The sequence below is a fragment of the Poecile atricapillus genome, chromosome 7 (assembly GCF_030490865.1).
Source record: "Poecile atricapillus isolate bPoeAtr1 chromosome 7, bPoeAtr1.hap1, whole genome shotgun sequence".
Taxonomy (NCBI): domain Eukaryota; kingdom Metazoa; phylum Chordata; class Aves; order Passeriformes; family Paridae; genus Poecile; species Poecile atricapillus.
Genome location: NC_081255.1, coordinates 3,700,845 through 3,723,713, shown reverse-complemented (window position 1 = coordinate 3,723,713; position 22,869 = coordinate 3,700,845). Strand labels below are relative to the sequence as shown.

Genomic DNA, 22,869 nt, shown 5'->3' with positions numbered 1-22,869 from the left:
GCTGCTGTCCTCTGTGGATCATTCTCAAATGCTATCTCTTTTCCCTTGTCTCCACTGCCAAAGGCATTCCTGGTTTCCTTTAGGACTCCATTCCCCTGAGGAAAACACACATTACTGCATTTCTAGAGAGTTTCCTGAGATGTGCAGTTACTTATGTGGTGCTCAGGACTGGTTGGTTTCAGGGGCTTTCTTCACAGGAAACATGGGATTCCCAATCCCAATGCTATTCAGGTGGTGTACACACCCCAGTCCTGGTCTGAATGCTGTCCAGGTGCTGTGCAATTCCTAATTGCACTCTCAATGCTATCCAGGAGGTGTACAGTCCCCATTCCCAATGCTATTCAGGTGTTGTACAGTGCCCTGATACTCTGGACTTGGTTCCTCACCAAGGTTTGGTAGAGAGATGGGGACACAATCAAGTTTTCCTGCCACTTGAAGCCTGTTCATGATGTTTGGGGATTTTAATTTCTCTCCTGGAACAAGTCTAATGGGTTTGACAAAGCTTTTGGCAGCCTGTTTTTTCCTTAAAGTTCAGCACATCACTCTAGGGGCCAATCCTGAACTGGCAGAAGCTGGGTTTAGATGACCTAAGAGGTCTTTTCCATCTCCAAAGCCTGCGAGTCTGCACTTCATTAAATTTCAGCTTAGCTGTTGCTCATTTATGCATCTGTTCCAGGATTTATCCCTCTCAGCTTTTCCTGTGGTCCAGTTTTTATCATTCAGACAATGCCTTAAGGCTTATCCTTACTTCTGCCCAACAGGGTGAGAAGCAGATAAAGACAGTCTGGATTAGGATCTTCTGTTGTACCAGGAAAAGAGTTTTAACAGCTATCAGGGAAGTAGAAGCACCTTTTATGTAGATTCCTTGGAGTTATGTTATCCCCTGGAGATCTAGGTGCTGCAAGTGGAAAAAGGATCACTGAAAAGCACTTGAGCTCTGCCCTTGGAGAGAATTTTTTTCCCAAGGGCTTCATATTGATTCCTATTGATTCACACATCACTGAAAAATATTAGTTTATTAATACTTTTTAAAGTCTTTTTTGCAAATGCTTCTGCTGACAAAAGCAGGTGTCTGAGCAATCTTGCAAAGTTACAGCTTTGTGCAGCAAAACAGTGCATAGTAAGGATTGTGGTAGAAAATTTGACTGTGTTCTATTAAAAAATAGTTGAAAAGAACTGTGAAAAATCCTTCATGTTTGATTGTGAAATATAATTTGTGGGATAAAGAGAATGGACTAAGGCAATATCCACGCTACTTCATCCCAAAGTGCCGAGTTCCCATTTACCAGGGCAGATTTGGCAAGGGCAGGACAAAGAAAAATGTCATGTCTGATCAGAAGTAGCCTTTCTGTCCCTGCTGTGATCTGCCACTCCTGGAAAGGAATGTATTACACTGGGCTTTAGCCAAGCACTTGGAGGAGTTCGTGGCCACAGTGTTTTCTTTCTCCCAGGAAGCAGAGTTAAACACGGAAAACTGGACTGAATCAGCGCTGGGAGCTGCCATGGCATTCAGCTGCTTCCTGTCCCCAGAGTCTCTCTGGTATAAATACCCAGCCTAACCTGTATTTCTGGGATTTCTGGGCAGAACCAAGGTGTTGGGATTTAGTGAGCACCACTGGGAAATGGCATTTAGATGTTTAGAGTGTGGGTTGTTGTGTTTCCCTCTCGACGTTTTCTTTTGTCTTCACCCTTTATACTCATTGCTGAGGGCTTGGTGGTTTGAGGAGACAATGATCTCCTTCACCAGCAATGGAACATGAAGATCAAATGCTTTTTGGGTTGTAATTTGTGAGGCAGTGTGATTAGGGCTAATTAGTGAGAAGACAAGTACCCAGGGAGCAGCAGAGGAACCCCAACAGCCTGGTGGGTGCAGAGGGTCCCTGGAGGGGACTGCTGACTGTTCTCTGCTGCTTCTTGGGAGCCTGTTCTTCCCAAGTGTCTCTGCAGGTCAGACCTCCAGCAGTGTGGGATTTTTTAAACTTCTCAGCTTTTTAAAGAAGCTGTGCTTGAGTTTAGGTGTGTGGAGGAAGCGGTTTAGCATTTTCCTCCAATTTCCTAAGCTGCTCCTGACAGGTTATATGGGGGTGGCAGCATGGGAATCTTTGGTTTGCCTTATCTCCATGATCCACTTTGATCCACAACCTGGACTTACTTGATTCCATCTTGCTCCCTGCTTCCTTAGTGAAATGCTGAGAAGGGCACACCTCAAATTTGGGGGAGATCTGTTGCTGAAATGGCTACCTAGCCCCCAGTGGGACTGTTCTATCAGTCCCACAATGGCAACAGTGAGGGACAGGCTCAGAATATTCACAGGGCTCTAATATTAGCTACTCCCCAGGCTTTAATCCTTTATGTTTCCATGCTTTGAAAATCAGGCTGAAGTTTCTTCTGAGTACTTCTTGAATTACTTGGTTTTTTTAGGAGGTCTTCTTGCTTCCTATATGAGTTTCACTCAGTATTTTCTGTTGGAAGTGGAGAACCCTGACCACTTGGTGCTGGGATAAAGAGAAGTCTGCAGGATGGGAAGGAAATGACAACTAGCTCATTCTGGGAGACACAGAGTTTCACTTCGTGGTTTTATTTCTTTTTGTCTGGTTTGATTTCATGTTCACATCTTGACAATCACCCTGCTGCCACAGGAAGCTGAGGGACTTTCTAAACCATATCCTGTCATCTCCAATTTCAATAGAAACAACAACAAAAATTATTTTAAGCAATAAATATATTAAAGAAGTATAATAAAGAAGTATGTTAGGCAAGCGAGAAGGACAAAAGCTCATGCAGGACAGATTTTTTTTCCTCATCTCTGACTGTCAGAGTTGTCATTATCAGTGTCTGCATTTCTTTCCTCAGCTCTGAATTTATTAGTTGTTTTTCTCATAATTATTTCTAAATTTCCTATGTTACATGTCTATAGTACCTATATAGGACTTACCAACTCTTAGACAAGAATTCAGAATAATTCTGGGAGCACTGATAAAGGTTGAAAAGCTGACATTAAATCCTTGAGCTGAGGGATGAATGTGTCTATATATCTCCATACACAGAGCAGAGCAGCTGCCAGGAGTCCAGATACCACTTTGGAAGGGTTTCTGAGTTTCCATGCCACAAACAGGGTGGCCTGTTTTCCCTGGAGAGGGAGATGATGGGAAGGATTTTCTTGTTGCCTGTTTCCAATGGATGTGGAGGGAGCAATTAAAGGAGAACTAAAGAGGAAATTGCTTTTTATGACAGTGAAGAAAAACATCCTTGTGCACTGGGATGAAAGTGAGGCCTTTTGGAAGGTTTGTGTGGTAATTTGGGGTGGTAAAAATTACAAATGGAGATAATATTTACCCCTTCATCTTCCAAGACTTGTGTCTTGGCTCCTCTCAAGCAGCTACTGTACTTGGGTTAATTAAATCCCTTTTTGGTTAATAAGATAAGACCACCTGTGATCCACATGAGTGGCTGAAACCATGGCTGTTCTTTCACCAGTCACATAAGTTCCAAATAGACTTCTGAAACTGATATGTAAACATCCATAGGAATATTAATGTTGTCATAACAGACAAAGCCATCTCACTAGAAATACTTGTGATGAGGCTTGTAGAGTATTAAAAAAACTGACTAAAACTTTTAGGACATGTTACAGAAAATTTTTGTACAATTTAGAATATTTTGCTTGAAATAAGACTATTTCTTCTCTTTCTAGGATGGTTTTGCTCTACAGCATGAATTCATTCAGTGAGTATGGCTTTTGCCTTTGCTGGCAGCCTGGTTTCCTACACTGTGGTGAGGATTTTCAGTCTGCAGGAGTGACATTCATTCTGAAACATCAAGATGATGAATGTGCTAAAATCATAACTGCCATTACATTCTTCCTATTCCTCTCACCTTGGGCAGATTATCTTCTTCTTACATACTGCCAAGCGTGGGGTGGTACAGGGCGAGCCACTGCCCTGAGCCCACCACCCCAGCCTGTTCTAGGAGCTGTGAAGAATCATTTGTGCAGGCTAAGGTAGTGTTCAGGCTCCAGCTTTGAATTTCTGCAGCAGAGAAATCACAGAATCACAAAATCATGGAATGGTTTGGGTGGGAAGGAACCTCCTATCATGGGCAGGGACACCTTCCACTATCCCAGGATGCTCCAAGCCACATCCAGCCTGGCCTTGGACACTTGTAGGGGTTGGGCAGCCACAGCTTCCCTGGGTACCCTGTGCGAAGGCTTCCCCACCCTCACAGGGAAGAATTCCATCCCAATGTCCCATCCAACCCTGTCCTCTGGCAGTGGGAAGCCATTCTCCCTCATCCTGTTCCTCCATCCCTTGTCCAGAGTCCCTCTCCTTGCAGCCTCTTGTAAGTACTGCTCTCTTGCAGCCTCTGTAAGTACTGAAAGGCCACAATAAAGTCACCCTAGAGCCTTTTCTTCTCCAAATTCCCATTTCCAGGAATTCCCACCTGCTCCAGGAATATAGTAGCTGGTTTGGAAAGCACTTGGAAAATGTCAGAAATAAGTGATACTGTGATCCTTTGTGTGTGTTTATTCAGTGTTCATTAATTTTTTAGACTATGAAACCCACAGCTGCTGGTCCCCCATTGGAGGTTCATTGTACCCTGTCTGGTGCTGCTTAGAACACCTTTAATCTGGGTGCTGTGTGCTGATAACCAAACAGTTAACCCCGCTCAGTGTTGGTTTGGTAGCCACGGAAGGAACTTGTGTGCTGCAAAGCTCTATTTGCTATAAATACAGTGTATTCTTATAGGGCTGTATCATGTTTGGAAGTGACCTCATCTAGCTTCTGTTGGTGGTTAGCAGCTTCACACCACATGCTGTGTGGATAATGTGACAGCACACTGCTTGCAGGAAATCCCCAGAGCTGGGAGGATGATGCCTCTCAGGTCCAGAGCATAATATGTATTTCACTTTGTTCTGTTTGGATGCTAACAACACAGGACAGCATTTTGTGAGGGTAAAATGTATATCCTTTTATTTAGAGTGTCATTTTCTGCTGTGCTTGAGCCATGTCCCAAACCCCAGGTAGCCTTCCTTTTCCTGAGGTGCAGTTCCTGAGTTTTCCTCATCTCCCCAGGTTCAAAGCGTGTTCCTTTTCTTACCTGCCATCCAGTGGGTTGGGACCATTTCTTCTTTTTTTGGAGACAGAATTTCCAGTTTAATTTTATTGGAGTTGATGGCCATGGCCTTTTGGTCATGTGAGCTCTTAGAAAGTGAAATAATTGTTTATCATGCTTGACGTGGTGGGCTAGCTCAGACCCCAATGCAGTGGGGGTGCCACGTCCTTCTCAGGAGTGGGTGCCCTTAAAAGGGCACGCTCCTAGGCACACTGGACTGTGAGCAGCTATCAGTGACCAGATCTTTTGTGAAGCTGCTCCAAACCCAGGGCAGGCAACGCAGTAGAGTGATTTACCAAAATATGGATATCATCTAGTATCAATATCCAACTGAGACGGACAAAGAATCCTTAACCATTTTGGGGTTACACACTGGTATGTTTATTAGCAGCTGTGGGCCAGTGCTCTGTCTCCCCTTAATCCGCATGGCCCCAAATACAGGTGAATACAGGCTTTTTATTTACAGAGGTATTGAATACAAATACATATTCATAATCCAGTTACCACCCACTTGTAAAAAAAAGCAAGTAAGCATGCTTTTTTATCTGTTTTTTTTCTGGTTTTTTTCTGTTTTTTGTCTGTTCCTTGAAATGGGTTGGTGGTCTCAGTATGGGGAGGGGGCACAAAAGGGAGGAAGTAATATATCTCTTCTTTGTCCTAACCTTTCTACATTTTCAATGCAGAGTGACAAATGGGCCCTTGGCTAGGCTCTTAATTTCATGTCTTCAATGGGTTTCTGATTTGCAATTGTCTTATGTTCTTAAAGTTCCTTACCAGATTATTTTTTTCTCCTTGTAAGCCCAGCTGAACAAGCATAAAGTTGACAGACAATTGGTTATTAGCCAATGATTAACCTCTAATTGTAGCAAAGCCTCTCCATCTACCTTTAATTTTAGCCAGGCTCATCTATTTATTTTTTTAATTAGATTTAGCAAGGCTTATTTTTAATTAAGGCCTCAGCTTCTCTAAAATCTTAAATTCTTCAAAGTTTATGTCTCAAGAGAAAGAGAGAGGCAGAGTCCTCGGTTTAGTTCCACAGCAGGCTCTTTCACGAAGGGGTCAGGGTCGAGAACTCCTGGAATAACAAGGAGCACAGGTTTATATAGGCAAAGCGAGGGGCAGGGTCAAGACTCAGGGCCAATGAGTTAAGGTTTCCTGGGAGGAACAAATGGCTAGGGACGAATAGGATACAAGGGATATACATAATAACACAAAGGTTGTCAGGAGGTTTTTTTGACTGGAAACTTTTGCCTTATCTAGGAGAGGGCTGGCTTAGGCATTTGCCCTCCGGGGGAGAGCCGCAGGCTTTTTGAAGTTGCTATCCGCCACAACACATGCTCATTTATTTTTATTTGAAGGGCATCCCTTAATTGTAGTGCTGGAAGGTTGGCAGAGTGATTCCTTCCCTGTACTTTTCTAGAGCCCTGTCCATGAATGTGGTTCTGTCTCATGTGCCTTGCCAGCAGCTTCTGCACAGCCTACACTTCTGCACACTGGATGGATCTACTTGTTCAAAGCCTTATCACTGAGGCAATCTTTTCCGCCTATGGAAAGTGAGAATGAAATTGCCTAAATGAAGCAATTGTAGCAGCCTGGAAGGATAAAGCTTTCTTTCTGCTTGGAGTTGTTTTTGTAGCAAGAGTGCCATGATTGTGTTTGTGTCCTGTGTTTACTGGCATAGGAAAGAATGTGGGATTGGGATTTTTATGGCACTTACAGCTTGATGTTTTTTCCATGAGCTATTCAAATGAATCATTCTTGGATTTTTAGCGCCTTCTTCCCATTGCAGTATACCGGCTTGGGGACAGTCAGAGAGAGAATACTCCCTTGAGCATGGATTTAAAATGTGATGATCTTAGAGGGCAGATTCTTGTCAGCCCTGGTGCATCACCATCTCATCACGTCCAAGATCCAGCCTCTTGGATGGTCTGTTGTCCCTTTGGGTTAAGAGGGAGCACAGCTGTGTAGTAGGAAAACATGTGAGTCATGATTGGAGGGCTGTGGGAGCTGCAGTTTTCCCTCCCTGCAGCCAAACCAGGCCTTCTTCTCATAAAAATATTTTGAATTTTATTTTGTGAGGACAAAAGTTTTTGAATGCAATGCTCCAACTTAGTTTCTCAGGTGGAACACTTGATTCTTTAATTAAAACTGTGGTCAGAGGATGTTGTCTCAGCACTGAACAGCCTGACTTACAACTAATACTGATATTTTAGCACCCTGGTTTGTGACCAGCTGTGACAAATGCTATAAATCCTGGAGGCAGCAGTGAAGGTAGGGCTGGGATTTCACCTGGCTGATTTTTTTTTTGTTTGATCAATGTATGAGCTTGGAGAATTTGTGTGATGTCTTTGGATCTCCAAATATCTGCAGATGAAGAATGGTATCAAGAGAGTGGCACTGAGAGAGTGTTTAGTGCCCCTCAGTGTGTTTAACAAACCTTCCTGCACTCATTGCAGCCAGGCAAAACTCTGAAAGGACAAATTCTGACATTTGGGCTCTGAACAGATCTGAAATCAAGCAGTTTTCAAGCAGTTTTCAAGCTTCAAGGATAAATTAACTGATGAAGTTAATTTAGGTTTCTATAGCTTTTGGTTTTGTTAAAGTGCATAGAGGAGATATTTCAGGCATTACTGTGGTGTTAATCCTACATGTTTCCCATAATTTCTCTAATCCCTGCATTTATGAAAAGCTCCTGTAAAGCTTCTCTGCTGACCAGTTTTCACAAACAAGCCCAAAGAAGTGTTGCTTGTCAAGCAAGGCTTGAGGATTTACTCCTGACTCTTCTCATCACAATTGCTTGTATGTATCAGTACCTTCTACAGCAGCATAATTACCTTTGAGAGAATCAGCATTCCTACTCTTCCCTCCTTTGTTCTCAGAGTGTACAACAGGATTTCAGCTGCTCAAGGCTGCAGTAGATAATCTTGGAGAGGGGACAATAAGCCTCTGTGGCTTTGTTTTCCCACAAAATAATAATCCTGATGCTCTGATATTGAAGACACAGCACTTCAATCCCGGAAGCATTTGGGAGTGGTTTTTTCACTCAGGTTTGCCAAGCAGCCACTCTGCTTCACGTTTTGAGGCCAAGGTGTCCCCAGGCCACCACACTGTTCTTGGGAAGAGCTCCCAGCTGGCAGAAGTGACCTTGCATAACAACCAGATATTCCAGAGCTGTGGTTGAATATTCCTGAAATATTTAGGGAGGTCAGCATGATCTTGTCAGGAGTTTTTATTCTTAATTGATGCAAACATGGTGCTTTCTTTGTTGAGGTCTGTTTTGTTGAATATCCATGAAAAACCATCTTGATCATCCGTTTCTTAACAAAACAAAGGAACTAAAACATTATTGGGGAGTGTTATCTCAGAATTTAGCAATTTATCCAATGAGCTGCCTGTTGTTATGGTAAACTAAAGAGAAAGAATTCCCAACTGTTGGCCCTGCCACACACTGTCAGTCTTCCTATGTGCCACCTTACACTGCTCACAGGTGTAAAGGTAAGGGACGAGCACTTCTAATGTTAATGCACTTCTAAATCTTAGTGAACGCCCAAGATCTCCAAGCATTCAGGCTTAGTAAATTATTTAAAAATACTACTGCTAGATGCATGTGAAATGGGAAATGGATCAGAAAAGGATGGTTATTTTTTAAAGGTTATTTCTGGGTAAATCCTTTATGTTATTTTTTGTTTTCTTCAGACTTTCTCAAACAGACCACGTATGAAGTGGAGGCGTTCTTAGAGGCCATTCAGTTCTTCCGGCAGGAGAAAGGCCACTATGGCACATGGGAAATGATAACTGGCAATGAAAAAGAGGTAAAAGAATATATTCCTGATGGGGTTCTTTTGCTTTGGGTATGGCAGCTCTGATGATAGTCAAGATTATAAATTCTCTTGGCAAAAAAGGGCATCTTGAAAAAGAAAATTTAGTAGATAAAAATATCTGAAATCTTAAGACACCTCTTACTCATATGTAAGTGATAATTCTTTTTTAATAAAAAATTCTGAAACAGAATCTTGCATAGTAACACCATAATTACAATTAAAAACCAAAAATCTGTGTACTTCAGTTCTGCAGAAATTGAATGCTAAGCCAAAGGTCTGGGTCCACACTTGAGCATCCAGCTTTGGAGCACTCATGGTAGCTGAGATTACCCCACAGTCCCACTGGCATCATTATTTACACTCTGATTTATAATTTTTTTTTTCCAAACACTGAGCACTCAGCAGCAAGTGTTTACTTGTTTACTTTAGTGCCAACTGCTGACTGTCTTCCTTGATGAAATCTGGCTTCCCTTTGGGAAAATGGAAGAAATCTTAAGGAGAATGGTTTGTTTTAAGGAACCAGATTATTGTTTTAGAAGAAGCCAACCTTTGAAATGCTGGAAAATGTGGAATCTGGAGAAAAATCTATAAACAGTGTCATTCCCACTGCCATCATGTCAGTGATAGAAGCTCCCTGCTAACATCTGATCTTTAAGGAGTTACATCAGGGTTTTTCTCTTCTCCCCTCCTCCCTCATGTTATGGAGTTATTACAGTGCTAGTTTCATTTTATGTTTTATTTTTCCTATTGCTTGCCAACAGCTTACTCATAACCCATATGCCTCAAGAGAGCTGTAATCAGAAGACATCCAGCCTAGTTCCACTATTATCTTCTTAGCAATAATTCATTCTCTAAGTATAGTGTGTTCTCATGGCCTGCTTAGACCAAACATAATAATTATTTTAGGCAAATATCCAAGCTAAGTGAGTGGTTTGAAGTAAGCAGGCTGAAATTTGTTGCTGTAAAAGTCCCTGCAGAATGCCAAGAAATGTATTTGCTGACACTCATTTGGTGGTGGCCGAGTCCTCACAGTGTCAGCGCACACTGGGACTACGGCATGGATGGAGTGGGAGCATAAGCCCAGGCACCTGAGGGAAGACCCACCAATGCCTTAAAAATGTTCCCAGAGAACTCAAGATTCTTCAGAATATAAAATTGTGGAATCACAGAATATCCTGAGCTGGAAGGGATCCACAGGGATCATCAGTCCAATTCCTGGCCCTGCACAGACACCCCAACAATCCCACCCTGTGCATTCCTGAGAGCGCTGTCCAAACACTCCTGGAGCTCTGGCAGCCTTGGGGCCGTGTCCATTCCCTGGGGAGCCTGGGCAGTGCCCACCACCCTCTGGGGGAAGAACCTTTCCCTGACAGCCAACCTAACCCTCCCCTGACACACCTTCATGCCTTTCCCTTGGCTCTGAAATCTATCTGATCTCTTGTCACGTTTATTATTTGTGATAGTTTGGGTTATTCACGAGACTTATTTAAGGGAGCCATTAGTTTAGGACCTGAATTAGTGAATTGCTTTTGACAGACATTTGAGTCAGTAGAGCTGAATGTGAAGTGCCGCTGTGGCATGGTAACTGAACCTAAGTATTTAAATGAAACTACAATAAAAGTGTATTCATATTTGAGGGATATTAGAGGTATTTTAAAGTAGGGTATTGTGTGTTGTATTTCTGTAGGGGCTGCTTATGCCCTGTTTTACACTGGGTTGCAGTCAGTCCTTTACTTGTGCTGCTCTAGTTCCTGCCATTTCCCTCTGCTGGTGTTGGTGCATGCCTCAGATCCCTTTAGCAGCTGAAATACATGAAGTGCAGTGTCTGGAAGCACTGACATGAATGAAAAAGCCCTTGCATTATGAAAATGGCAAGTTGGGGGTGTTTTTGCACTCTGTATTGGCTCAGCCAGCAGCTGGGTACTGCAGTGATGTGATCCTGAATGTGCATTGTGCTGGGCTGTTGGTGCAGCTTTCTCAGGCCAGAGACTGTCTATAAATAAAAACATGGAAAGGGAAGCCTAGGCTGCCAAAATCAGATGTATATTGAGTCTTGCATATTTATTTGGTGCATTTGAGTTGGACAGGTAAGGAAGAAGTTGCAGTTCAGATCTAGGCAGAGGGAGTGCAAAGCCTCTGTGGGTAATTCCTGGCAGCTGGGAGGGAAGCTGAGCCACTGTGTGATGCCTGCACACATCACTCTGTGCTGCAGTGCTCAGCCTTCAGGTAAAGAACAGGGTGTGGACTTGTAATTTTCATCTTCTGACCATACAGATCCTGAGCAATCTGGTGATGGAGGAACTGCTGCCTAACCTCCAGACAATGATGCTGCCTAAAATGAAGGGAAAGAGGAATGACAGGAAACGGGCCTGGTTTGGGGTAAGGACGGACACTTGGAGAGCAGCTGTTGCTCATAGCAGCTCTCTATGGGTGCTGATTCTGATCTCTGCTTCTCAATTTGATTTGGGTCCAGATCGTAGAGGAAACCTATGGCTTAGTCCAGCAGCAGGTGGCAGAAGGATTAAGTACCTTGAAAGAAGAATGTAGAGAATTTTCAAAAACTCTTGAAGGGACCATTCGTTCAGACATGGATCAGATTCTGAACTCCAAGAACTTCTTAGCTGGAAAAATCAAAGGTTAGTAGAGGAACAGCTGTGCTTTGGAGCAATTCTCCAATTTTTCCCATTGTGTTGTTCAAATTACCAGATGTGCTTGTTTTGAAATCCTTGTGTGTTTTGAGAAATCCAACTGGAGACACCAATTTTCAGAATGCAAATGAGCCTCTGCTGCCTTTGATGGGAACTAATAGATGTGGCCACAGTGTCTGTGGAAATACCAGGTCTTCTCAAATTGGAGCTGAGAGGTTTTCAGTATCCTGATCAGAGTTCATTCTGCTTTCATTTTCACTTGCACAGTCTTAGGTAGTGAAGATACAGGTCACACAAGCATAATTAAAAGACCTGATCTCTAGGAATGCACCACAAAACCAGATTCTGGTTATGTGACAAGTGCATGGGCCTACAAAGAATATTTAAGCCAAAGGGCTTCTTAGGTGGTTTTTAATTAATGTGAAGTAATCATAATTTTGTTATGAATGTAAAAAGGAATGTAAATAGCCGGAAAAATGTTGTTGGTGTTGCTTAAGCTGGAAAATGAATAAATAAATAAGCAGCTTGTGATCATACTCAGAGCTGCTCTTTCCTTCACCCTCACAGTACCCCCAGTTGCCAGTGTTTGCTTAGGTGAGGCATGAGACAGGTTTTCATTATCACTCATAAAGCTGTGAACTCCTTTCACACCCTCATCACCTCTGTGAAGGTGTGACTCCAGGGAAAAATATGAAACCATTGAATTAACTGCTAAGAGGTAAGTTCCAATCACTTCTTTCACTGTCTCTAAATGCAATTGTTGTCCTGTGTGACCCTTCAGCCAGTGTTTCTGAGCCTGTCCAGAAGTGCTGCACAGAGAATATCCAGCCATTTCTCACCTCCATCCTGGAGGAGCTCATGGGCCCCATCAGTTCTGGATTCACGGAAGTGCGCTTGCTTTTTGATAAGGAAGTGAATGAAATCATCCAGGACTTCCAGAAGACCAATGACATGACCAGGCTAAAGGAGGTAAGACAAAACAGAGCTGGAGCCTTTATATCAGCACAAGAACCTTCTGGCTAGACCTTGGCTGGCAGCAGGATTTGCTTTCCTGGGTGGAAGCACATGAACCCTTGGTTTTGTCATTTAGAAGGTCTTGTGGTATTTGTGCAACTGAAGTGCAGATACCAGAATTTAGGTTAAAGCCAAATTGTTACATTCTCTATTAAAAATTCACCTCTGGTTGCTTTCTCTCGAAACCTACATGGGGATGCAGAACGTGGATCAGCTCATGACCCTGCCCTTCAACTCAGTGAAAATGGAGCCCTGCTATCTGAAAGTGAACCTGCTCCAGGAGCTCCTGCAGGACCTCAAGAGTCGCTTCAAGGTCTATCACATCGATTCTGTGATTCAGAGGACACAGAACTTCATGCAAGAGGTACTATAAGATCCAGTTTTTCCTCCTGGGAGAACAGGTTAGGTTTGTCCTGCTAATCTGCTTCAAAGTAGTCTTGAATTCCCAGTGTCTCAGCAGCCACGAAAGTTATGTGTGTAACTAGTGGGGTGGCTAAATTCACCTGATTCCCTGTCTTAAGGCTTGATTTTTCAGGAAGGGTCTTAAATGTGTTTTACCAGAATGGAACGTCTCCTCCTTGGTAGCTGATTTTCTCACTAATACAAAGTAAAGCAATTAATGTTAGAAACTCAGAGACAGACAGCGTCTCACATGTAGGTGCTTTATCCAGCCTCACTTTTCAGGGGAATGGTGGAGGTGATGATATCATTCCAGATGAAAACTCAACTCCACCTCTTTGTCCCCTTGTGTGTGTGTTGGTATAGGCTATAAATCTACTTTGCCTGGATTCCCTGTGAATGCCTGGCCAGAAGTCTCCGAGATGGCCAGTGGACTGATTTCAGTTGCCAGATCACAAGGCACATTTGGCCCTAAATTGAACCCTGTGATTTTAATCTCTCTTTGTGAAATTTACTAATCTGCTCAGTAATCTTGTGAAATGGAGCTGGTCGAGATCTCTGGAATGGAAGTTCTGAATATGGAAAACAAGTGTCTAGGACAATGCTGGGATAAGGTTTTCCCAAAAGCAGCTCTTCTGAGTGCAGCCAGGACCAGCAGCCAAGGAATTACTCAGAAATAAAATTCTGATTTCATGTCTGGTCTTTCAGGGGGTACCGTTCCAAAATGCTGCCAAATAAAGTGTCTTTCACTCAGTGAAGACCGTGAGTCAAGACAAAGAAGTAGACAGAAAATAAACAGAAATAAACAGAAGTAAACAGAAAATAAATCCCATATAAACCAAGAGGTCATTTCTTTTCTGAACAGAACAAGAAATAAAATTAGTAAGAAATAAGTTAAATTATAGCACGAGTTGTTGTAAAGATGCTGTTATTGCATCTTCCTCTTTAAAAGGCTGGTATTTTTCTCTTAAAAATATTGTGTGGTTTCCCTTTTTGTCCATGGACATTTATTTCATAAATAAGTAACATCAGACATGTCTGTGTTGGTGTAGTATTTGTCTAAAATGTACTTCGGGTGGAGGGTGGAGCAGGATTCATTGCCTTGGAAGCTTGGCATCCTCTAGTGGCCAGTTTCAGGAAATCTGGGAGCACAGTGCTCAACTGGTTGAAGAAATGGCCCCCTGCATATCTCCCTGTACTTCTTCAATCAGAAAATGTTAAAATTTGAATGGGAACAACAGAAGAAAAGGAAAAGCCTCATTAAATAGACTCAATTACCGCTTGCAGAACTGTTTGTCTGAAATACCTTCAGAGTAGGGGGGTAATATTCTTAATGATAAGCTGAAAATATGGTAAATGCCAGCTTAGCATAATTCTGCTGAGAAATGATTGCACTTTGTGTGACTTCTGCTGATTATTATTTGTATTAAAGGTACTGAAAATGCTGTGCATTATTATTAAATACTGTTTATTGATGATTAACGATAGAAGTCAACAGGAGCTTTCTTATTAGGGACAATGAGTTTTGACTGTGGTCTGTATACACAGATAATCAATTCTACATTTTGGCTCTGTCACCATCACTTTGGGTGGTGACATGAGATCAAATCTGTACAAGAAAGCTGGGACAGCATGATAATGGTACCACAGCTTTAATTTTATTTATTTATTGCAGCATTTTAGTGCTCTTCAGAGTACCTTCCCAGAAACACAATTTAAGTTAACAGTTTGCAGGAATTTGATGTTACTGGTCTATAACAGATTTTTTTAACTACTCTTTTTAGCTGATGGAAAATGCAGTTTATACTTTTGAGCAGTTGTTCTCTCCAAGCCACCAGGCAGACTCGGCCAAGGTTGCAACAACCATTGAAAAAGTCAAGCTGAGAGTGCTGAAGGTAAATGTCATGTAGCACATTTGCAGGCTACTGTTTTGGAAACAGAATATATTTTATATGAATGTACCTCAGTATTTGAAAGAATATAAGCTTTTACTATCCAGCTGAAAATACTGATTTGGTGGCTCTTAGCAAAGCTGACCATTTGGGGGATAAAACTTAGTCCTGGGCAGACACTTATAAAAGTATTTGCATGTGCAGATAAATCAGATTATTAATATGCTGTGGATCTGGATAAATAATTTTTAATTAACTTTATAATTAGCCTGCCACTAGGATTTGTTACTCTCTCTCAGAAAGGGCAATGCTGAAACACCTGAGGAGGGCAGCTGGGGGCTATTTCTAGTCTAAGAGTTAAAAGAAGCAAAAGAGATCCCAGAACAGTAGATTTTAGAGTGATTTTGTAGAAGCTGGACTAACCTGCTTGGCCATTCAAACCACTGTGCACCTGTGATGCAGTAGCTACAGGCTGACAGGAACCAGTTCCTGTGAGAGTGGTGAATAATCCCAGGCATGTGTGGGCTTGTTTCTTTCTGGTCTGTTTTGGCAGCAATATGATTATGACAGCAGCACCATCCGCAAGAAGATATTTCAAGAGGCACTGGTGCAGATTACCTTGCCCACAATGCAGAAGACTCTGGCTTCAACATGCAAACCAGTAGGTGTCTGTGACTGAAACCCTCAAAAACTAATGATGAAAGGCAGGGGAGGAAAAGCATCTTGGCAGTAATTCCTTAACACTGTCAGGCAGATTTCTCTCAGAGAACTGTGCAGATTTCCTGCCTACTCAGTGCTTAGATTTGCCACTTCATGGGTTGGGTAGGTGTGGAGCCCAAGGAAGATTTCAGGACACAGGAACACTGTGTGTACACCTTGCTTTCTCAAAGGCAGTTGAAGTCCTTTGCTCATCCCTGCTTCATTCCTTCCCTAGAGATCTGAAGTCCCTGAAACTGAGTTCTTCTGTACAGCTGGGATGCAGGGATGAGCTGGGCCTTGTGTTCACTCCTCTGTAGCAGCACCCGGAGGCACATCCAGGACTGTGCCCAGCCTGTGCTTAACTCCTTCAGCAAGAGACAGCCCTTACTCTCAGTGGTGTTCAGTGCAAGGGTTGCACAACAGTCAGGAAATAATCATAGAGACCATCTCTGTTCCCCTAATTAGACAGGACATGTTTAGTCAGCAATTACCCATTTGCTGGAGGTGGTATCTGTGTGGCTGCAATAGAGACTGGTTTGAATTCTGTTCACCTGAGCTCAGAAAAAATAGTCTGAACCCTCTGAAAGCCCTGGGCACCCTCCTGCCTTGTCCTGTGCCTGCTGAAAAGGGACTGCCCCAAGCCGTCCTGGCCTCCTGCCCTTCTGTTTCCATGGATGTTCATCTGCTCCCCTTGGCTGTGAGCTCTCACCCTGTGTGCTGCTCTTGGTTACATGCAGCTTGTTTCAGTTTCAAAAGCAAGTTTAAAACCAAGTTTTTTGCCAAATTACCTTGTGAGTCTTTGAGTGGGGATTTTTAAAAGTTACAACTTTTAAGAATATATTTAAAATCAGTCTCTTCTGTACATCACTCTCCTTTCCTTAGGATCCCCAAAGTAATAGTCTCTTGAGTGTCAGCAGTGCCTTCAAAACAGGGTGTTTGTGCAGAGGGGCAAGCATTTTATCACCTGGAAGATGTGTGCAGACACCTCATTTCTCTGTCACAGAGGAAGCAATGGTGCAGCGAACTTCCACTAGCCCTTTCTGTCTACTTTCACTAGCCCTTTCTGTCTACTTTCACTAGCCCTTTCTGTCTACTTTCACACCAACCTTTTGTATTTGTGCTTCTACAGAAATGAGCAGCCAGCTCTAGAAGCCAAGGTGTGGCACAGCTGACAGGCCCCGCCAAGTCCTGACCTTTCACTTGGAAACCTCCAGTTGATATATGTACATGCCTCTTCTACAAGTGGGCAGAGGTCACTTAATTTACTTTTTATAGACCACCAAGCAGCTGCTTGATAATAACGATTCAGTTAGACAGCCTGTTGGGTATAAATCAGGGAGCTCAAAGTTATAAATAGGTTACACACCTATTAGAAAAACAAAACCAAACTCCGCATCTGCCTTGCACCATGGATTTACCTCCTTTGACAAACAACTTGTGAGGCATTTCCTCAGCAGCTGTTTGTTTCAGCAGGCAGAGATCTGTAGTGCTTTTAACTGTGGTTGTACTGCAGGAACTCTGCTAAGTACATAATTGATTGTGGAACATAGCTCATGGAGTCATAGTTCAAACAGTGCACCCCAGGAGCTGTTTCAAGTCCTGCTCCATGGCATCTCCAAGCTATTTGGTTGCAGTAAGATTCAGAGTGCCTCAGTTTCCTCCATCTGTTCCTTTGTTCCCTACCTGCACAGGAGCTGCAGAGATATGAGCAGTACATTTTTGCTGATTACACAAGTGTGATCCAAGTAGAGAACGTATATGAAGAGATTTTATATCAGACACTGCTTGAAGAGGCCCTGAAAGGTGAGTAATATTCTTGAGGTGACAGGAATAACATTGCAGCCTGTGGCCTATGAGCTGTTCTTTCAGAGCTTCCCAGAGTCCTCACCTGGCTGCTCCTGTCCCACTTTCTCCAACACTAGGCAGTTACATCCCTACAGTGTTTTTTCATTTGGCTCACTGAAGATGTGTTGCAAGCCCTAAAATCTGAGTTATGGGACAGCTTTACTAAACTCATGGAACTCAAGAGTGATGGCTTGGCACAAACCTTTTTCTCACAAAATATAATTATGGCAACTTCACTTGACCACAATTCCCTGGGCCATGGAGGGAATTCTGTTCTTGTAAAGATTTGATGATGACTAAATGGCAAGACTATGCCAATTGCAAGACTAAGAGAATTGCAAAGACTAATGGCAACAGAGATTAATTTCCTCAAATGAAATGAACTGTTGGATGCAGTTTCCAGTACTCACTGATGCCAGTGCAGTACTCCTTGCAGATCTCTCTCCTTCTGTGTTAGAAAACAAAACTATTCTTAATAAATATAATATATATATATAAATACTTATAAAATACTTGTATCTCTCTATACATGTCTGTCTGTCTATACCCTTGATAAAAGACAAGCAGATGTACTGCACAGAATATTTTCACAGACCATAGGCGCTCCTGTTCCAAAACAGCAGTATAATAATTGTAACCATTGGTATATTCAATATAAATCCTTCTGCAATGAAGCATTACCCTTGTGCATTGTGGGTCCTCTGCTTCAGAAATGCTTAGGTAAATACTAAGGTGCCATTATTCAAAAAATAAAATCCATATCCCCAGAAAAGAAATGTGAACTAAAAGGAAGCTGAAAATGAACATTGGTGTTGTCTTTAATATCAAAATGTACAACATAAATGTGGGAAAGTACTGTATGTTCTTCCCTGTGCCTCTGTCAGCCTTCCCAAAGCAGTTTGGTGTTTCTGGTTTTTTTCAGTGATCAACGAAGCTGCTGTTTTGAGGAAGCACAACCTGTTTGAGGATAACCTGAATGTGCCTTGCGAGAGTGTGTCCAGCCTGACGGAGCTGAGGACCCCCGTGGGATCAGCACAGGGCACCCCTGCCAAAGTGCCCACTGCTGCCCAGGCCGAGGGATTGGACACCGAGAGCCACAGGGACGAAACACTTGTGGTGACAGGGAAAATCGTGTGGGAGAAGGACGCTGATGAGGGAAAGTCACCAGACAAAGAGGCAGGCGCCTCTGTTAGTGCAGGTGGTGATCAGGCCAGCAGGAAGGAAGCAGTGGCTGTTACAGACACTGGTGACAAACAGGAATCCCCTTTGGTTGGCCACACTGAACAAGGAGTTGCAGAGGGAAAAAGCGCATTGGAGAATGAATCAGAGTGTGTAGTGAGCACTGAGAGAGAATTCAAGGCACAACAAAAAGCTGTGGAGGAAAAAGTTGCTTCTGGGACTGACACTGCAGTAAAAATTTTTGGAGCCAGCCCTAAAAAAGAACTTAAGTTACCTGAAGGAGCAGCAGAGGAAGAGGTGACTTCAGAGAGTCAAACAGTAATGGCTGCCGTGCCTGTCAGTGGCGGTGAGAAAGCAAGCACAGCACAGGAAAAAGTTTCTGAGATAAAGGTCACTTTCCCACCTGAGAGTGTAACAGATACAGAAATTTTTGGAAGTGCGGAAAAGAAAAGCAAGTTAGAAAATGAAATTATGGAAAAATTATCTCAGAGTGAAAATGCAGTAGGAACGGGGTTTGAAGGGGTTAGTAAAAAAGAAAGCGGTGAGAGTACTGAGACAAAGATTGTTTCCCAGGATGAAAAGATGGGGAAGGCAGGGTTTGGGGATTGTCCTGAAAGAGAAAGCCAGTCGCAAGAAAAGAGTTGTAAATCCCCCGATGATGTGAATGAGATAAGGAGTTTATTGATGCTGACAGTTGAGATCCCAGCAGATACTCCAGCTGAGAACATCAAGGAGGTCTGTGAGGGCGAGCTGCTGAAGTTGCCAGAGCACCATAATGGTAACTACGAGTTGAGCGAAGTGGCTGTGGCAGAAATTCAGGTAAGTCAGAAGATGAGGAGTGAAGATGCAGCAGCATGTGTGGAGTTCAAGGAGGAGCAAGCGACCTCAGCCAGCCTGGGGCTGGATGGTACGAGTGTAGAGAGCGTGCCCAGGGGGGCACAAGCACCGTGGCTGGTGGAGAGCTCGGCTCCGCCTCAGGAGGCAAAGGCAGAGGTGGAGATCAATGCAAGTGTGTGGTACGCGGGTGCGGGAGGTGGGAGGTTGCAGCCAGAGGAACACACGGGAAATGCGGTGGAAGACAAAAGGCTGTATGGGGAGGAAGGCACAGGGAACAGCAACGCTGTCTCGGGGGAGGCCGGGACACAGAGCTCCTTTCGGAGCCCTGCTGCACATGCAGCTACGAGGGACGTGCCCATCCTGGATAGAGCAAACCCGGGCCCGGGACTGCTGGAGCCGGTGTCCCTGGTGCCGCAGCAGCGCCGGGGGCAGCCCGGGGCTGAGCGCACGGCAGACACAGAGCCTGGGGGACGAGACGGGGAGCCAGATCAGGCATCTTCACACGCAGGAATTCAAAGCACAGGAGGAAAAGAGATTCTCCCAGAAGAACACCGAGAAGATGGTTCTGCACAGCAAAACTCTGAGGAGTAGAAAGCAGCTTTCAGCCCAGCCCTGCAGTAATCCCTGCTCAATTGTTAATATTCATGTTGGGGCGGGAGGAAATGCACTTTGTTGTGGTGTCCCCAGCTCCTGCAGGTTTGCCAGGAATCCCTTCCTGAGGGATGGGTGATGGGTTTCCTTTTGCTTAAAACGAGATTACTGCTGAGGAACTTCATCTGTCACTTCAAATCTGCTCCCTTTTAAAGCTAGAGAAAAAGTCTGAAAATGTGACCATTGAATGCTTCCAATGCCCAGCTATCATCAGCTTATTTTAACAACTTAGCTGTTCTTAGGGATCCTCTTGGTTTTTAAATGCATGGTTTTGACAAGTACTGCTGTGATTCTGGTGGTTGGTATATACATACTCGAGGATGCTTTTAGTATTTGCATGCAGTATACAGGAAAAAAAAAACATTTTTAGTAGCAAACAGAACCAAATAGTTGATATAGTAGATTGCTGAAAAGTCACACTGTGCAAACTCTGCGAACTAGTTACTTAATTATTTTCAAGTTTTGGCAGATACCAAAGACAAGCAAATATTCGGATTTTTAATTTTTTTTTTTTTTCTTATTGCTGTATTTAAAAAGGGGAAAGTATGGGAGCAGGTTTCTCAGTCCCACTCTGCACTTCAGGGTTATTTAGCCTTCCAGAGCACTTTATGGCTATATTGTTTTGTTTTATGGAAGGGAGAGAAGAGAATGTTTACAATAACTATAACCATTAGGCAGCATTTCTCTGGTTTAAATCCCACCATAAAATAGATTCACTTACATCTATTTCATACAGAAGATTGAGTCCTGCCATTCCTATTCACACTGAGTTACTTAGGTCTGTAGACCTTTTTAAGGTGTGGAAGTCATGTAATAAGTGGCAACAATTGTGAAATATCAGAATCATGGCTTATAATTTCCAATGTAGATGTTAACTGAAGTGGCAGGCAGCCAGAGGTTGTTTTACATATGCTTAGATTTTGGAGGGCAGAATCACATTACAAAAGTTGTTACTAAAATGTGATGGTTGCTTTCATACACATGGTCTGTATCAAACCATGATATTGGTGCAGAGTTGCTTAAATGTGTTCTTTGCATCTCAGTTTGCACAGAAAAGCTTGGAGATGAAGCCCAGTATTTTAGTAAATTGGCCTTTCAAATGCAAAACCTCACTTTAGAGGTCAGTTTAAGGCACCTTGAACTTCTGGCCCGGTGTTTTGAGCCTGTTTCTGAATGTCATACATTACAGGACAGCAAAGATTAATTATAATTGCAGCAAGGACTGCTGGATTTATGCCCATAAAGACACGGGAAGAAATGACAAAGTCCCGGGAGCATAATATGTATTAACATTTAACTTCAGCAAACTGTGCAAAGTCTTTTAATGCTATCAAAATATTCTCTAATACTAATAGAAAATTTACACTAGAGGAACAGGCAAATATTACTGTGTGAGGAAGGAACTTGGTTGAGTAACGGGATTAACTGCTCTGTCACTGCAGTAACATAAATGCAGTTTCTATTTATTCCAGAAGCCGTGCTGTGGTATGGAAACATGAAGGTCATAGATGTTTTCCTTGCAGAAATACTTTGACTCATTTCCTCCTTATATTTCATGCAAAAATACTAATTTGTAAACATACAAACTACTGCCAGCCAATTATTTTTTTACAAATCTTGGGTTATTTCAGTGTCAGCTGCTTCACTTTTACAAATCATTAACTACTTTTAATTGGTACTGAATGTTAAGTGACTTCATATTTATAAAGTGCTCGAGTTAAGCAGCAGCAAACAGCCTTTTTAAACTAAAATCAGGGAACATGATGGGTTTTTAATACTTTTGTATGAAATACAGCATGGCAGCAAAAACGACTGCAGCCTCCTGCAAAAGGAAACAAATTCATTCTACTATGAATTAGATACATCTGTACAGAGAGCATTTTGCATAAGTATTCCCATAATGGTAATTTTGGAGTTATTTCTGTGGCAGGCCTAGATCTGGGTAATATTTTCCTGTCATATGAATTGCACTTCTGAATGCAGATGCTCGGATGTTTTTCACCAGTGAGATGGGTAGGGATGGGAAGATTCAGCTTGTACATTCCCTGGTTATTTTTTTCAATTGCAGTTCCTCATGGCCAGGGTACTTTTTTCCCGGTTTTGGGGGTTTTCTGCCCGTTTGCAAATGGATAAAGTAGCGCTTTTTTAGTCTCTACCACAGTTGGTTAGAAGCGACAGCTTGGTTAGAAGAGCTCAGCAATCTGCAAGGTTACGTGGGACCACTGATCAGAAATGGTAATAATGCACCCATTCCGTCGTTTTTATTGTTTTCTTGCAGTTCACAAACTGGGAAATGTAATAAATCGCCTCTTATGGCCGAGAGTCGGGTGTCCTGATGGGAGCGGGCTGGGGCGTGGAATTCCATCGGGTTTTCAGTGTTAAAAGCAAGGACATGAAACACATTGTATTTGCTTGGAACTTTGTACAAACGCTTGTCATGGAAATAAAGACGCTCTTCCCTTCCTTTGCTGGGAGGCTGCTTTTGTGAGTGTGAGATAATTTGGGGGATTTTATTAATGAAATGGTCCGAGGGGAACCTGCGGGCAACAACGAGAGGGAGTTTTTACGGGAGCACGAAGTGACAGCGTGAGGGGGAATGGCTTCAAACTGAGTGGTAGATTGCGTATGTAGGAGGAAGTTCTTCGCCGTGAGGGTGGTGAGGCCCTGTCACAGGGTGCCCAAAGAAGCCGTGGCTGCCCCATCCCTGTGTGTGCAAAGGGCAGGCTGGATGGGACTCTAATCACATCCCTAGCCATGATGAACTAATCCGTA

At 43.0% G+C, this 22,869-nt stretch overlaps 1 protein-coding gene across 1 annotated transcript in view; it reads left to right on the top strand.

Moving 5' to 3' along the window:
* NIBAN1 (niban apoptosis regulator 1) overlaps positions 1–22,554 on the top strand; it is a 53,579-nt gene extending 31,025 nt beyond the window's left edge. The window contains exons 6-14 of the mRNA XM_058842264.1: positions 8,809–8,924; positions 11,208–11,312; positions 11,407–11,569; positions 12,363–12,550; positions 12,798–12,959; positions 14,779–14,889; positions 15,440–15,547; positions 17,277–17,388; positions 18,353–22,554. Of these exons, the coding sequence (XP_058698247.1) occupies positions 8,809–8,924; positions 11,208–11,312; positions 11,407–11,569; positions 12,363–12,550; positions 12,798–12,959; positions 14,779–14,889; positions 15,440–15,547; positions 17,277–17,388; positions 18,353–20,037 (2,750 nt within the window). The 3' untranslated portion in view covers positions 20,038–22,554. The remainder of the gene's footprint in view (positions 1–8,808; positions 8,925–11,207; positions 11,313–11,406; positions 11,570–12,362; positions 12,551–12,797; positions 12,960–14,778; positions 14,890–15,439; positions 15,548–17,276; positions 17,389–18,352) is intronic.
* The last annotated feature ends 315 nt before the right edge of the window (positions 22,555–22,869 follow it).